The 15,839-nt window shown below is 30.8% G+C and overlaps 1 protein-coding gene across 1 annotated transcript; it reads right to left on the bottom strand.

Moving 5' to 3' along the window:
* Window positions 1–577: 577 nt before the first annotated feature.
* On the bottom strand, window positions 578–6,038 carry LOC107453007 (photoreceptor outer segment membrane glycoprotein 2-like). The gene is made up of 3 exons (XM_016069662.3): window positions 5,356–6,038; window positions 3,291–3,525; window positions 578–792 (listed from the first exon to the last, which is right to left on the bottom strand). Exons 1-3 carry the CDS (start codon window positions 6,036–6,038, stop codon window positions 622–624), a joined length of 1,089 nt encoding a protein of 362 aa, XP_015925148.1. The 3' UTR covers window positions 578–621.
* Window positions 6,039–15,839: the final 9,801 nt, after the last annotated feature.

Genomic DNA, 15,839 nt, shown 5'->3' on the forward strand with positions numbered 1-15,839 from the left:
TGATCCATCTACCACTACGATTTATATTTCACACATTTCCTAGGCATTCTATAGAATGCCAAATGAGAAATCGGCAAAGTATTAAATGCATCTCCGATTCGTTTCGTAATGTAATTCAAAATGTCATTCAATCCTGTCATGTTGCAACAAGTAGGTTAATTTCTTATTTTTTTGTATGAAAATTTTGTTTCCCTTAATTAGAAAGGCATAAATTATGTTTTGTACAGCTTTCATTTTTCTTTACGGACTTTGAATAAAAAAATTTTAATGACACTCTCATTATTTTTTCAGAATAACATTTTTGTTTTTGAGAAATGCACACCATTTACATAAAAACCTCATCAAGACGTTTTTTTCATACTTTGCCTAAATAGCATTTGTCATTCTATAGAATGCCTAGGTATTATATACAATGCATAGGGAAAGTATGCAATACTTCTCATATATCATACCTTGTCTAAAAACATCCGGCATTATATACATTGCCTAAGCATTCAGTAGAATGCCGGCGATTCATACTTTGCCGGTAACATATATAATGTTAATATTTCCAGACTCGAGGAGTGCGTTGAAATTTTATTCTGATAATGCATATTAAAATCGAAAACTTCTTCGTAATAATTAATCGGAATCGAAGCCATTTTCTTCATCTTTATCAAACCCTTCTTCTTCACTTGAAACTGCTTCGCTCTTTGCTTTCGAGAAAGGAAATAAATAGCCAACAGGGGTATTGCCCTTTTGAATCTGCTGTGTTGACGTATGCAAGTACCTTGTAATAATAACCATTATAAGCTGTAATAAAAGATAACGTAAAAGATAACGTAAAAGAAGAAGAATTGAAATATAAAATTCTTAAAATACATCAAAAAATTTATTATTTTTTAAATAAAAAGGTGCGTACGTAAAATTCACAAAATGCAGGTGTAATTTCGTAAAAATTACAATCTCGATGTAAAGAATACTTTTCAAAACCTCCAGTTCGATTTAATTGATCGAGGTGATATTTATCATTTATACTAAAAGAATAGGGAAAAAAACTGTTATTGCAAATTTTTAAAAGCAAACAATTGACCCTCCTCCTTCGTCAGTTGAGATAACATCGCAGAAATTTCACGAACAAAGTAGATGCAAATATTTTAACGCATTTTTATTTAACAAATATTATTGAGAAAAACGGTACAGTTAAAAAAGCAATATTATATTATCACACAACAAAAGGGCAAATTTAGTTACTGTATGTTTCATTTTTTTAATTTGATTTATATGTTACTTACTATTTAATACCTTAAAATAAAATAAAATGAAAATATAAAAACATTCATTTATCTAGTAGCCAGAAAAATATAATAATTTTAATTTTTTCTGAACTAAAACGCTGGACGCATCACTTTCGAAAGAAGCGATTGATTTTCAGTGCTGGCATAAGTTTATTATGAAAGTAATGCTTCCCTATATTTTTAGTTTTAAATCAAACAAAAAAGAAAAAAATTTTCTTCTTTTTAGTCCACTTGCAAACATATTTCTATAAAATTTCACATTTCTTTATTGTGTTTCTCTTCTAAATTTTGCGTCTGTTAGTCTGCTTATGTCGTAAATTAATCCATATTTGAATTAGTGATAAAATACGTTGCATTTTAATTAGATACCAGAAAGCTACGTCATCATTAGTAAATCGTGGCATTCGTCGATTCAGAAGTCAATCAAGTTCAGCAAACATGCGTGGCGTTGCTTACAAATATCAAATTAAGTCTGATTTAAATCACATGGTTGGGCCTTATCACGTATTCTACTTCTCGAGTTGCAATGCCAATTGCAACAATAAAAGAGCAATATCTATCACCAAAAAGAATTTTCTTCTTCAGAATAAAAGACGAGAAATTTAATACCCCTTTCATTTGTGCTTTTGCTCCAACAGAGAAATGCAGAGAAGAACAATTTTCTTAAAATAGCTTGAGATAACCAAGAACAAAACTCCAAGATTTATTATAATCATCAGATATTTTAATACCGAAATTGGAAGCAGGGACTATTTTAAACCAAAGGAAAGCCGACATAAGGAGTCAAACTATAATGGCAAAAAAACTTCTTGACTTTGCGAACGGCAACAATATGACAATAAGTATCACATTTTTCCTCATAAAAGAATACATAAGACAACATGAAAATCATCTAATAGATAAGCGGGAAACTAAATAGATCGCGTTTTAAAAGATTTTAAACAAAGGCCGGATATACCTGATATAAGATCAAGTAGCATAGCGCATGTTGACTTCGATCATTTTGTGACCAAAATAAAATCTAGACGAAGACTTGCAATCTATGGAAGAATCGAATTAAGTAATAAGAATTTGAGAACTGGAAGCATCGGGTATTGGTGTCGGGAAAATGCAGAAGGTGATTGGAAATACAGTAGAAGAGACACAGGGAGAAAAACAAAACGATAATAAAAAAATCAGAGTGGTTTGACGAAGGCTGCGAGATCGTTATACAGAAAATAAATAAGGCTAGAGTGAAGATGCCTCCGAGGAAGACAAAGCATTAGGCGGATTTCTACCAGAAGAAAAGAAACGAAACTAAATAACTCTTTCAACAACAAAAAAATAATACGAAGAGATGGAAGGTACATAAAAGACATGACACCAGAGGATTTTTTAAAGGAATCGAAGAAGTGAGATCAGAATTCACGTCTAGAACAAGTATTTGTCGATCAAAAGGTGGAGAACATAAAGAAGGAAGAATAGCAATTCGATACCAATGGCGTAAATAGTTCGAGGAACTATTCAATCCTAAAAATTGATGAGATAAATAAAGTCAATGTTTCTAAGTGTTTTGTATGTTTAAATAATACAGACGTATCTAATATGTCTGAACAAAGTGTAAGTAACTCCACCTATTTTCTCTAAATTCTTTTTTGAAGCGTTTTTGAATCTGTCTTAAGAAATACACCTTTTTATTGCATCTAAAATCTCAACAATGAGTTATGTTGAATTTTATACTGGCGTTAATTCCAATTTAAGGTCATATTCGATTTTAAAAATATCTTCCTGCAAAATTCTGTTTTTCGGTAATAGGGAATAGGGGTTTTTTACGTTATGGAGGCAGTACAAAAAACAAAACATGTAGTTTTTACCATCGAGCAAAAGGTGAAAAACATTTTTTAAAAAATAAATAAAACAAATTTCGTTAAAGATTTTTTTACTCTCGACTTTAATCCTTGTATGCTTTAAGAAAATGCCAAGATAAATTAATGAAAAAGTATATATTAAATATAATTTATTGGGTAATCTTACCCAAATAAAAATACATAAGAAGACAAAAATTCCAACTCCTTTCATCATATTTGCCAGTACTTTAGAAACAATTTCACTGCATCCTATTGCGTTTACTGTCAAGTCCGTTGGAAAGCGGTATTTAGAGTTGTATCTTTTGTCTTCTATTCTTGTATCAACACATGGTCGAGTTATGGCTTTCTTGCAGCAACTAAATGGCACATCTTTTCCATAATATTTCAACCCTTTCATCATGCTAAGGAAAAAAGGCTAAAATAAAATCTACAAATTATAAAAGCAAACAAAACATGCGTATTTTTAAGATGGTTCTTCAAATGTCTCGTAAATAATCCAACTTATAATTATTATTAACAATGCAGCTGATTATGAAAGTTTTGTTTCAAAGAAGATATCCCATACTACCACTATAACATTGCTATGCTTTCCCCGCTCATAATACTTTTCGTATTTAGATTATCAAAAGCATATTTTAAAATTTCCACGAAGTTTACTTTAAGCAGTATGCTTAATGCTGTTTTAAGATCCATATAGTATTCGAAGTTGAAAAAGTTTAATCAGTTTAAGAATCAAGACAAAAAGCGCCACCTGCAGCTCAATTCGATCACCAATTATTTTCGCTCATTTTTAGTGAAAATTTCAAAATGCAGCATTTCTGAGAGCATATCGATTGTCGATTCCACCGTATTTTCCTAATCTCAAACCTTGTCATTCTTGTGAATCAATAAAGACAAAGTTTTCCAAAACAGTCGGTAAATTCAAAATTACCTTTCAGGAGGTCATCAGAAGCATCGATGTCTCGAAACTTCGATGATTTTTGTTGAATTTGGCAATTAGGTACTTGCACTTCAAGTAGAAGATCTCCCATGCTCACACATGTGACCTATGACGTCAGTGCCAGCTGATTTTTATCAACAAAATAGCGTATTAACGTTCAGGTAAGTTTCTCTACATAAGTTAGAATGTTAATTAACGATAAGTTAATTAAATACTGAGCAGTATCACATATCGAATTAGTTGAAATATAATTCTTTCTCGTCTACTTCTTTTATTTAACTTCAATTCATTATTTGTTAATGTATTTTATCGTAACTGTGATATATTTTCGCTTTGTGTACCTGGCATCTTCGATGCATAATTAGTTTGTTTATGTTCCACATGACTTCGTGCCTGTCTTTGTGTTAAGTCTGTGCGTAAATATATAGTGAAAGAATTAAATCTTTGGGAAAGAATTTAGAATGTGTCACTTAAGAAAATTGATATTTTACGGGCTTGGCTTACTCGAAATAGAATGAAAAGAACAGTTGCTAAAGTAAACAAATGCTACGTTTCAACAACCAATTATGATCGAGATACCACTGCTACGTCACTTGCGGGTATCCAATTCATTATATAGCCAGTAATAGCAAGCAAATCAAACTTGTCATAAGCTAAATCCTAATATCGGCAGTAAATATCTGCACAAAATGGTTAAACTAGGTAGTTTTTGAAAATTTTATTTTTTATCTCATATGGATCAATTATTATCACCCTAAAAGCTCCATTGTTATAAATTATTATACTCCTCTACATAAAATTCACCGATTTAAAATTATTGAGCGATCACTAGTAGTGTACACGTTAAGAGGATACTATCCCAGGGGTAAAATGCATCATGACAATTTCTTTTTCGTCTCCTTTGATAAATTAAAATTTAAAGTATAGTGAAAGGTGAGTAAAGATAAACAGAAAGAAAACCGTGTAACGTTTTTTTCCCTTTATTTCTAAATAGCAAATGAACTCGCTTTTCCCTATACTTTAAATTTTGAATTTAGGGAGAAGAAAATAGAATTTGTCATGAACGATTTCGTCCGAGGTATAGCGATCTCTTAACATTGTGAACAGCGCTCAAGACGAATTGATGTTTATACGTATTATGATGTTTGATCGTGTAGTGATGTTTATACGAAAATGTTATTTATGATCCATCAATTAACATTCACTTTGAAGGAACTAGAGGATACGGTTAAAGCTTAATGTGGAACTGAACTGAAAAAAATTTAAAAATTCAAGATGTGCTTATTCATACCGTGGCATGTTTGGATCAGAAGAAATATCCAGATATTTAAAATCAACCCAGGAGATATTATACCAGTCTTTGTAACCTGATTCGCCACAGCATTGATAAGACATTTGCAAATAATCCATGGAAATCTTCACTTTAGGATTTTTCGGATACTTTTCCATGCCATCTCGTAAACCCTGGCTAATAGCATCGGGAAGCAATCTAATTTGAGAAAAGCATACAATAGCTGACAGGAAAATAATACCTACAATAATTAATCCCGCACTCCAATATATTAAGAAAAACAAAGATGCTGACTTTGCTGATTCCTGGTCATCTATATGACGTCCATCTATAGCTGATTTCAAACCAAGTAAACTTGCAACTATCATGCTGAATCCTGACAAAATGAGCATGGCTGGTACTGCTTGAGCACTGTAATAACCACTTATGAAAATTATTTGCCCAGATAAAGAATGGCTAACATACCAGCTGAGCAACATGAAAGTCACTCCAAGATTCAGAACTATAAAATTGCCTATTAGTAATGCGAATGCAAAATATTGACGAAGATTGTCCGTAATATATATTGAAAAGATGTAAACAATTGCTGGACTAGGCCTTTTATTTGAAAATAATAGAGCCGATTCGGAATCTTCCAAATCAAAAACTTCAGAGTCTTCCGCTTCAGATTCCGTATCAGACATTATCTGGAAATTCAAAAAGCTGCATTTTACTGATTAAAATAATAATAAAAACATTAATATTATAATAAAAGTTCTAAGGCATGGGTTAACGTAGTTCATTATTCAACTAGTTAACATAATTTACTATTTAAAAAAAAATCAAATTAGAATAAAATTTATATATATATATCAAATAACTAAAATCTGTTTTTGTTTCCATTTTTTTTAATCTTCATCAAACTTCTTTTACAAATGAAATTAAAATTTATATTTAAAGAAAATCAGTGTAGATGTGCTCAGATATTCTGCACTGAGGTCTAATTATTCAATCTATGAATTATTTTTTTGCATTTTTATTGAGAATAATAAATTTTAAATTTATTTTTTTTAATAAAAATAAAAGAATTTAGTTCAAATGTAGAGTAAATATAATGACATTTTTAGTAAATTTTTTCCAATAAATGAAGTAAACAATTTAAATTAAAAAATGAAAAGAAATCAAAATTGAATTCTAAAAAATTAAAATTATGGAAACTTTGTAAAATTGTCAATTAATAAATAAAGTTAGTGAATCAACGGATGAAAAATTAATAACGTATCGAAGGAATGAATCAATCATTCAGTAAATTAGTAGGTTAACTAAGGAGAAAAAGAGAATAAGCGTGTCAGGAGACCAAAGAATAGAGAATCAATAAATTAGCGAATCAGTGTGCGAGTAAATAAAGGAATCATTGAATTAATAAATCTCCGAATAAAGGAAGATATGCTGGTTTATTAGTTAATTGATTGATTAATTATTTGGATATGATTCACTTAGATACAATTATAACTCATTTGTTCTTTTGATTCTATAACAACTTAATGATCTTATCAAAGAACAGAAAAACAATAAGTTGGCAAATCATGAATGAGCGATTCAAAATCACAAAAAAAAAAATTCAAGAAATCATTAAATCCTAAAATAAACGGAAAAAGGAATTGATGATTCAGAGAATCAATGCCAGACGATTATTTCATAACTTTAAGTTCTTTCATTTACTTTTTTTCGTTAATGTTATGATTTATTGACTCCTTAAATACCTGATTCGTGGATTCGTTAATATTCATTGATTCACTGATTCATTATTTCACTCATTCATTGATTAACTGATTCATTGTTTCGCTCATTCGTTGATTTATTAAATAGCTGATTTATTGATTTGCGGATTTGTTGACCTGCTGATTTATTTATTCATCGAAGCACTGATCCTCTCATTTATTTTTTCACTTAATTTTAATAGTTAGATAAATATCTGTTATCCAATCACAAAATCAATACAATTTACTAGGTCAATAATGATAACTAAGAGGAAAATAAACACACTGAAACTTTACTTTATTAATTCAAATTGGAAAAGCGCACAAGGCAGCTGAAACTAAATTTGTATAATATAAACTAGAAATAAGACATAAATTCTTAATAATTAAAAATAATTAAACATAAAATATGATAAATGAATCTGTGTTTGCAGAACAGTATACTAACAACAGAAAGGCTCCTGTGTGGTTGCAGACAGTGTGTCCCCTGATGAAGTACTGTTCTGCAAAAACATATTTATATATTATATATTATATTTTAAGTTTAATTACTTTTAATTATTAAAAATTTATGTCTTATTTCTAGTTAATGAATATCTGTTTATCATAAGTACTTGTAATCCTGACTACGTGCGACAATTTTATTGCGATTTCAAGTAATCATTTTCTCTGGTAATCATATCTTATATAGTAATATAAGATTACTTTTACTTATTATCTGTAATAAATTAGAAGGGTAATCGATACGTTCAGACATTCATTTCTAGGTAGTTTTGAGTCGATTTTTTTCTGCCTACTTAAAACAAATGATTTAAACAATCGCATTTCATTCTTAACACATTGTGTATCAAAGATACAGCAGAGGACTGACTGATTTCAAAATAAAAGCTCTTGGAATTAAAAAGTGAAAAAAAAATTGAAAACACCTTATTTTTGTCTTATAATCTTAATCCGTTGAGCTAAGAAAGCAAACTTGTGTTAGTGACCACGGACCAAGTCATCTTCTTAATCGCAAATGAAAAAAATCGTTATTTATTTTCAGGAATTTTGAATCACACTTCAAATGGATGTGTCTTTTGTGGGCCAATTATATTCTGTCTATGGAAAGAACTCCCCTCGTCATTCGTCTGGAGCAGTAGCGGTGACTGTGGTTACCAGGTTTAATCATTTCAGGTAGGGGTGTTGTAGGTAGGAGTCAGGTATCATTTAAGACAGGTTTTGGCTCATGTTGACGATAGAAAGGGAATCGGGGGAGAAAGAAGCTTCCTTCTTTGAAATGCGCCATTTCTTGTTTTCTACAGCAGCAGACGGCCCTAGACTTTGTGGCGAGAGGAGTTTATCCTAATTCCAACTTAACACTACAGTTTTCTTTATTACTTATTTATCTTAAATGTATGTGTTTGCTTATAACGACGAACTCTCTATTACGATAATTCCATCTGCTACTATGGGTTGTCGTTGAAACGGACTTTTACTGCATTAGCCCCTTAATTTATGAAAGCCCGAGAAAATCGCTCAATTAGAGGGGGGGGGGGTTTAAGAAAAAACGGTCTTATTTATGCTATACATTGTTTTAATACATACATTTTTTTAATTATCGAACTATTGCCCATCACCCATTTAAAATCACGGTTAATCATCCCAAATAAAGCTGAAATATTTCTAGGAATGAAATAATCCTGAATATACCGACTGTAAAATACTTCCTATGATTTCTCTGCCACACAAATTCTATTTCTCTTTTAATTTGCCCTTTGATTACAACAGACGTTTGAATCCTTTGTTTAATCTAGACTGAAATTTGCATTGTTAATCGCTAACAAATCTTGAATGGCTCATAAATTATGTCATAACCTGTACATTCGTCTTCCCTTGTTTCGTAATACTTGAAATGCTCCCTAACTTCATTAACTGACACGAACACTTGCGAATTATTTTGAAGGACTCTATGAAGATTCACAATACATTTCATATTACTTTACAGATAATTGCCCTTTCGTCCAATTTCAATTGCCTTCGTATAGATGTGTTTATTATTTTATATTTAACTAGAAAACACATAAATTATCCAAAAGCATTTCAAACATTTAGGCCCCCACATAAAAAAGATGTCCTTTCAGAAGTTATAGCATTAAATGGCCCAGAAAGTTTTTAAAGCATTAAATGGCCCAGAAAGTTTTCAACATTAATATACATATCTAATAGACGTATACCAGTTTAAGGTGGGCATATCCTTCGATTATGTTTAGCTGAAAATTCTGTACCAAAATAACAACAGTGCAAAAATTTATAAAAACAATTATTTGGGAGCTTAGATTGATAATCACATTTTAAACGTGTACGGCCACCATTAAATAAAAAACAATAATTTATGCACAAAATATTGCGTTTTTCGCGAACTACCTCAGATATTAACTTTAAATACATAAGGACTTTTGTCAGCTAGGTACCAGAAATAAAATCGTATGGGATGGTACGAAAAATAGTTGTCAAATCTTAGCAACTTAATTAAAAATTTAAAAAAAAAGAACATTTTAAAAATATTACAGAAAGGGTGGACAAATTTATCTACGGAATAAGAGCGTCTAAATTCTAGTATAAGGTAGTGCACAAAAATAAACGAAACACCCTAATAACGCTTAATCTAATGATCGGATTTTGACTTAAGGGCCGTTCAAAAAGTATGTACATATAAAGTATGTAAAAAGTATGTAAAGTATGTACCTGAAGGAGGGGGAGGGGATTTGCTATTTTGTACGATGGGGAGGGGAGAGGTATTATACAAAGTACGTACATTATAAGCATACACCAAATTTAAATTTGACTTTTTCCTACACATGTATTATACATATGTTTGTTCTTTTTTTTTTTCACACGGCGTCCACTTGTTAGAATGAGTAAATCAGTTCTCAAAAACTAGTACTTTTGGTTATCCTCCAAAACCAGGAAAACGAAGATGATCTCGTTTATGAAGATAATCTAAATTTTTCATCAGTCGCAGACAAGAGTAACGCTGAATTGGTATCTCTCGAGAAGCATTTGGAATGTCCTTGGGAAAATACTGTAGATTAATTGTATTGATTGTAGGAAATTATTATGTTGATCAGATAAGATTGTTTTACTTATTGATTCAAAGATAAAGTTGGGTGCCATTGTTTAAATCTTTTAAATGAATGAATTATTTTAAATAAATATTTAATTTTGTTTAAAACATAATTATTTTAATTTTTATGAGAAAGGGGGGTAGACTAATAAAATGTACGTATTCTAAGGGGGGGGAGTAAGACCTTATGTACAGTAATGTACGAAGGGGGGGAGGGGGTTAAAATTTTTCCATTTTTGTGTACGTACTTTTTGAACGGCCCCTTATAGGATTCTGTCTAAATCTTCCGAAGAGGGGTGAACACAAATTTGCTAATTAATTAGTGCAAACGATATTTCAAGTTACGAAACCCGACTCAAAAACGTACTTTCTTTCTCTGAAAAAAAACATACTTTTCTTTAGACGCATTATGATTTCCGGCCCTCCAAAATACAGAGGTTAGCCATAATCACAGAAATATGGTCCCAATATTTTGGTCAAAAGATCTGTAATATACCTCTTAATGTCAATTTTACTTATATTACAGGGTATTTTTTGGCATGAATACAGTAATCGTATATCGTCATATCTAGACAATTTTTTTAAGCAAATTGAAAAAATTTTGAGCACAATTATGAAATTTGTTTTTCCAAAAATAATCCCCCAAAAAAATAATTTATAATAATTATTTATTATTTTTATTATTTTGTTTAACAATAGTCAAAACATTTCGAAGTACAATGTATACAAATTTTTATAGAACTTTAAAGAATGAAATTTTATAGAGCAAATTACAAAATTTAAAAGAAATCGATCAAATAATTCTTGAGAAATCAAATCATAAAAAAGAAAGACGTTTAAAATTCGATTTTTTTTAAGAACTTTCAAACCGACTTCGTACAAATTTCGTATTTTGCCATATAAAATTACATTTTTTAAAATGATATAAAAATTTGTGTACCTCGCACTTCAACATTTTTTACACTATTATTAAATAAAACAATACAAAATAATCATTAAATTTATTTTTTGAGTGGAATTAACTTCGGATAAACGAATTTTAGAATTGTGTATGAAAAGTTTTTAATTCGCTTAAAAAGTTCTCACGATAAAGCGAAATACGCAAAAAGTAAAATTAACTGTAAGGGACTTCCGGAGGGGAAAAGTAAAATAAACTTCGGGGACCGGAAGGGGAAAAGTAAAATAAACTTCCTGATTAAACTATTGGGACCATATTTCTCAAACAGCGGCTACACAAAACAGGGGGTTAGAAACCATAATCAGTAGGAAAAAAAGTATGAATATTCAGAGAAAATACATTTGTAATTATTACTATTACATATTGTTAGATGGCCGGGATAGCCTGGTTGGTACTGGGTCCATGTCCAAGAGTTCGTGGATTCGATCCCAGACGACCGAAGACTCCCCGTGTAGTGAATGATGACTCATGCACGTAAAATCTGTCGAGTCGCAAAGTCCTCCATGTTCCCATAACAAAACAATACCTTTGGGGGTACTGTTCCAGGAGTTTCCTTGTCTTCTGGATTGGTTCAAAATTACTAGGCTACGGAATTGAATGTATTAGTAGCCGTAAACCCAAAATTGGGTCGGCTGTTCAACGACGGTTATAAAATAAGATATAATATTACATATTGTCAGCACTAATTGGCATACATGAGATACTCGAGCCATTGAGTCCTTGTACGTGAAAATCCGATTATTGGTAAAAATTATTCTGTGGGTTTTGCAAAGTTATTTTTTTCCATATATATATATACATATATATATACCAACTGGCCCTGCAATTCCCTCACATTGCAAGGAGGTAGCGTGGCAGCACGAATTTGGTTTTCCAACTAGGACCACAAATGCTCTATTGGATTAAGGTCAGGTGAATTTGGGGGCCAAGACATGACTTGAAAGTCACTGGAATGTTCCTCGAACCAATCCATGACGATTCGACCCTTATGACATGGTGCATTATCCTGCTGGTAAACACCATCTCCCGCAGGAAAAACTGTTGCCATGAATGGGTGAACCTGGTCTGCAACTATGTTCAAGTAGCTCACAGAAGTCAGGAATTGTTCTATGAGGATTATGGGTCCTAATGTCCCCCATGAAAACCTGGGAGAGCCCATTGTTATAGATGGAGGGTGGTCATAATGTAATGGCTCTTCGATGTATATATAGAGAGATAGATAGATGTTATGCTTCTGTGCCGAGTTTATCCTTTAGGACCATAATATCGGAAATTAGTTCAAATTCAATTTTCTATCAAATTTTTATTTGCAAATTTTGATGCTCTTATTGTATAATGATGATTCCATTATAATTTTTAGTGAATATTTATTATGGAAAAGACCGAAGAAATGAAACGATTTACAAATATACATAGAGCAGAAGCTCCTGAAGACTTATAAGATTCATTTGCAAAAGAGAAGTGTGCACTTTTTTTCTCATGCCGCATATAGTTATTATTTCTTTCATGTCATATGATCCAAATATCCAGACTTATTTGTTAGGTTTAACACCGTCATAATTAATTATTAGACCAGGTGAATATGCATTAAAATCTCAAAATATCTATTATATTGAATGATATTTCGGTTTCATAAAGACATCTGACTTCACAGTCAGTATAAATTTTTCTTATAAATTTAGATTACATTTCTAAATAATTAACGATAATATAAGCGAAGTGATTCTTTTATTATGAAGAACTTATTGAATATATATATATAATTCGGGGGATTTCCGCCTGGCTAATCAAAAAGGGTTAGAGTATAAAATAAGGTCCCGCTCCCAATGTTATCGTACCTTGGAACTTTTATTTTATTTTATAACCGTCGTTGAGCAGCCGACCCAATTTTTTGGTCTACGACTACTAATATTCAATTCGGTAGCTTTGTAATTTTGAACCCAATCCAGAAGACAAGCGGATTCTTGGATCAAGTATTGGAAGAACTTTGCCTTCGAGGAGGACTTTTGGATAGAACTAACCCGCATTTGCATTACGTGGAGAGAAAAACCACAAAAACCTTCCACGGTTAGCCTGACAGTAAGGGGACTCTAACCAATGATCCGTTTACCCCCAATGATACTTTACGTCAGCACAGCGGTCGATGAGATTCGGGTGCAGAATTCGAATCAACCAGCCATCGCTGGGATTCGAACCCGGTTCACCTCTTTGGAAGGTTTACGCTCTGTCCCCAGAGCCACCACGGCTCTTGGAACGTTTATTAGTATGCAAAATCTTCCTTTTTCATGTTATGGTACTTTTTGGTAAGCCGGTCACAAGCGAAAAGTCGCTGATAAATTTTTACCCCCGCGAATTTTTTTATAATTATTTTTTTAAACACTAAACAAAATAGATGCTTCCAAAAACATAACTAATTTTAAAATTTGACTAAATTTTATAAATTAGAATTTTTTTGCCCATTGATAACCAAAAAACTACCCATGTATCTCTCTTATTTGTATCTCATTTCTAAATCCTTTACCGTTTTCTGTAAGAATATTTTCAAAAAATGCCAAAATAAGAAGGGCACTGCATTGTAAAATTTTACCCCAAGAAGTACCTCAAGGATTTTACAAAATTAAGTTACCATTTTACTTCAAATAATATAAAGCAAAAATTAGAAATAATGAAGAACATATTTTAGACTTATAAACAAGACCAACAATCTGAACATTTATTTTCAAAAAAAAAATAATATTAATAATAATAATAAATGTATCAATATTTTTTTCTCTCGATTTTTTTCACATCTTGTCATACAGATTGTAACTATTTTATGGAAAAAAAAACACTGATGAAATTTTAAGACAAAAACAACTGTTAGTAATCAATACACAAAATTTTCCCACTGATAATAATTTCAATCGAAATATACAGAAGCCTGTTTCAAAATTAAAATCATGATATGGTTAGATTGTTTACAATGCAAATAAATCTTGGTAAAAATAAATTAATACATGCATTACAAGAAATAAAAGGTAATTACCTTGACAAATCAAATTGGAAACAGAATAATTATTTTAAAAACATATCAAGCAGCTTTTTACTGCTTATGATATCCCAATTCATTACATTTAAATTGATATCAAAACATCCGATGCTTACATTAAATTTAAAATGCTTGCAGTCTATAAAAAGATATAAATAAAAGTTTCTACACTAGTATTGGCAACACAGAATACAATAGTTTCTGTTTAAAAGTCTCACAATGAACCATGAACACATGTCAATTACAGCAAGGAAATAACTTAGTGAATAACCTAAATTAACTTATCAAAGTAATTCTCAAATGAAATTAAAAAGGTTTTTTTCCCCTTTCCGAAAAGAATTGTTGCATCATTATACTCTGTTTTAAAAGTAACTAATTACTTAGGGTCTCCTCTCAACCCCCCTCACTTTGATTTCATTCTTTAATATCTTTCTAAACTTATAAGTAGAAATCTTATAATTAAATTTATCTTATAATTACAGTGGGAAAAACTGCACAAGCGAGATTTTTTTTTTCTATTTAAGCTTATTAATACAATACAAAATTTTTTTTTTTTTTGATAATTATTTGAAATGCATGCTGCCTTGCAATTTTCGATTTGTCTTGATATCAAAAAATAAAAATAATCAGAAACTGTTGTTGCTGTTTCGAGTAATAAATAGCGTGCTTTATTTTCCCTAGATTAATTGAGTTATTTTCTTTCTAAAAATACATTTTCTATAAATATATATTATAAATATTTCTTCTTTTTAGGAAAATTATTTAGAATTTTTCTTAATCTAATTGTGCAATGGCTTTTTTTTTTTGATACTTTATGAAAGAAAATATATTTTATTATGACACTACAGGGTGATTCTATGATCATGGGACTAACTTTGAGGGATAGTTGAGAGCATGTAGTTTGGACAGGAATGTAGGTTCTAAAGGGACCTGTTAAGACACGAACACAAGCAAAAAATTACAGGGTAGGGAAAATGTGTTAATGTGCTTCTTTGCAGCAATACAGCATTCACAATAAATATTCACCAGATATATCTAACTTGGATGTTTTTGTTTTTTCGTTTAATTGGAACATCTGAAGGGCATCATTTACGAGACTCCTATGGATGTTTTTATTTTAATTGAAACGTCTGAAGGGCATCATTTACGAGACTCCTATGGATGTTTTTGTTTTTTCTTTTAATTGGAACATCTGAAGGGCATCATTTACGGGATTCCTATTGATTCATTGGAGGTCTTTGTTACACAAATATCCATTACGTATGAAAGCGTGCGCAAATGCCTGCCTTTCTTAATGTGTTCGCCAATTCCTTTTGCGTCGTTACCAAGCATATATTACTGATTATGGTAGCAATTTTGAACATCTATTGTGCCTACTGTATTGTAACAAAGAAGCATTTTATAAATAAACACATTATTTAGTAGAAAATTACTATTTCTAAAATTTAACTGGAACAGATCTTAAAAATGATTCTCTTTTTTAAAGATGGGAATAAGAGAGGAAAAACTGTGAAATGCACCAGCACTTTAAAACACTACACAATAATTTTATTTTTTTAATTTAACGCATTTCATATGTATTTAAGATAGCCAGACTTTTAAATAAAGTATTCGAATGCCATAAAGTAAATCAGGCTTCATATAGTGGTCTAAAGA

This window comes from Parasteatoda tepidariorum, chromosome 1 (assembly GCF_043381705.1).
Source record: "Parasteatoda tepidariorum isolate YZ-2023 chromosome 1, CAS_Ptep_4.0, whole genome shotgun sequence".
NCBI lineage: Eukaryota > Metazoa > Arthropoda > Arachnida > Araneae > Theridiidae > Parasteatoda > Parasteatoda tepidariorum.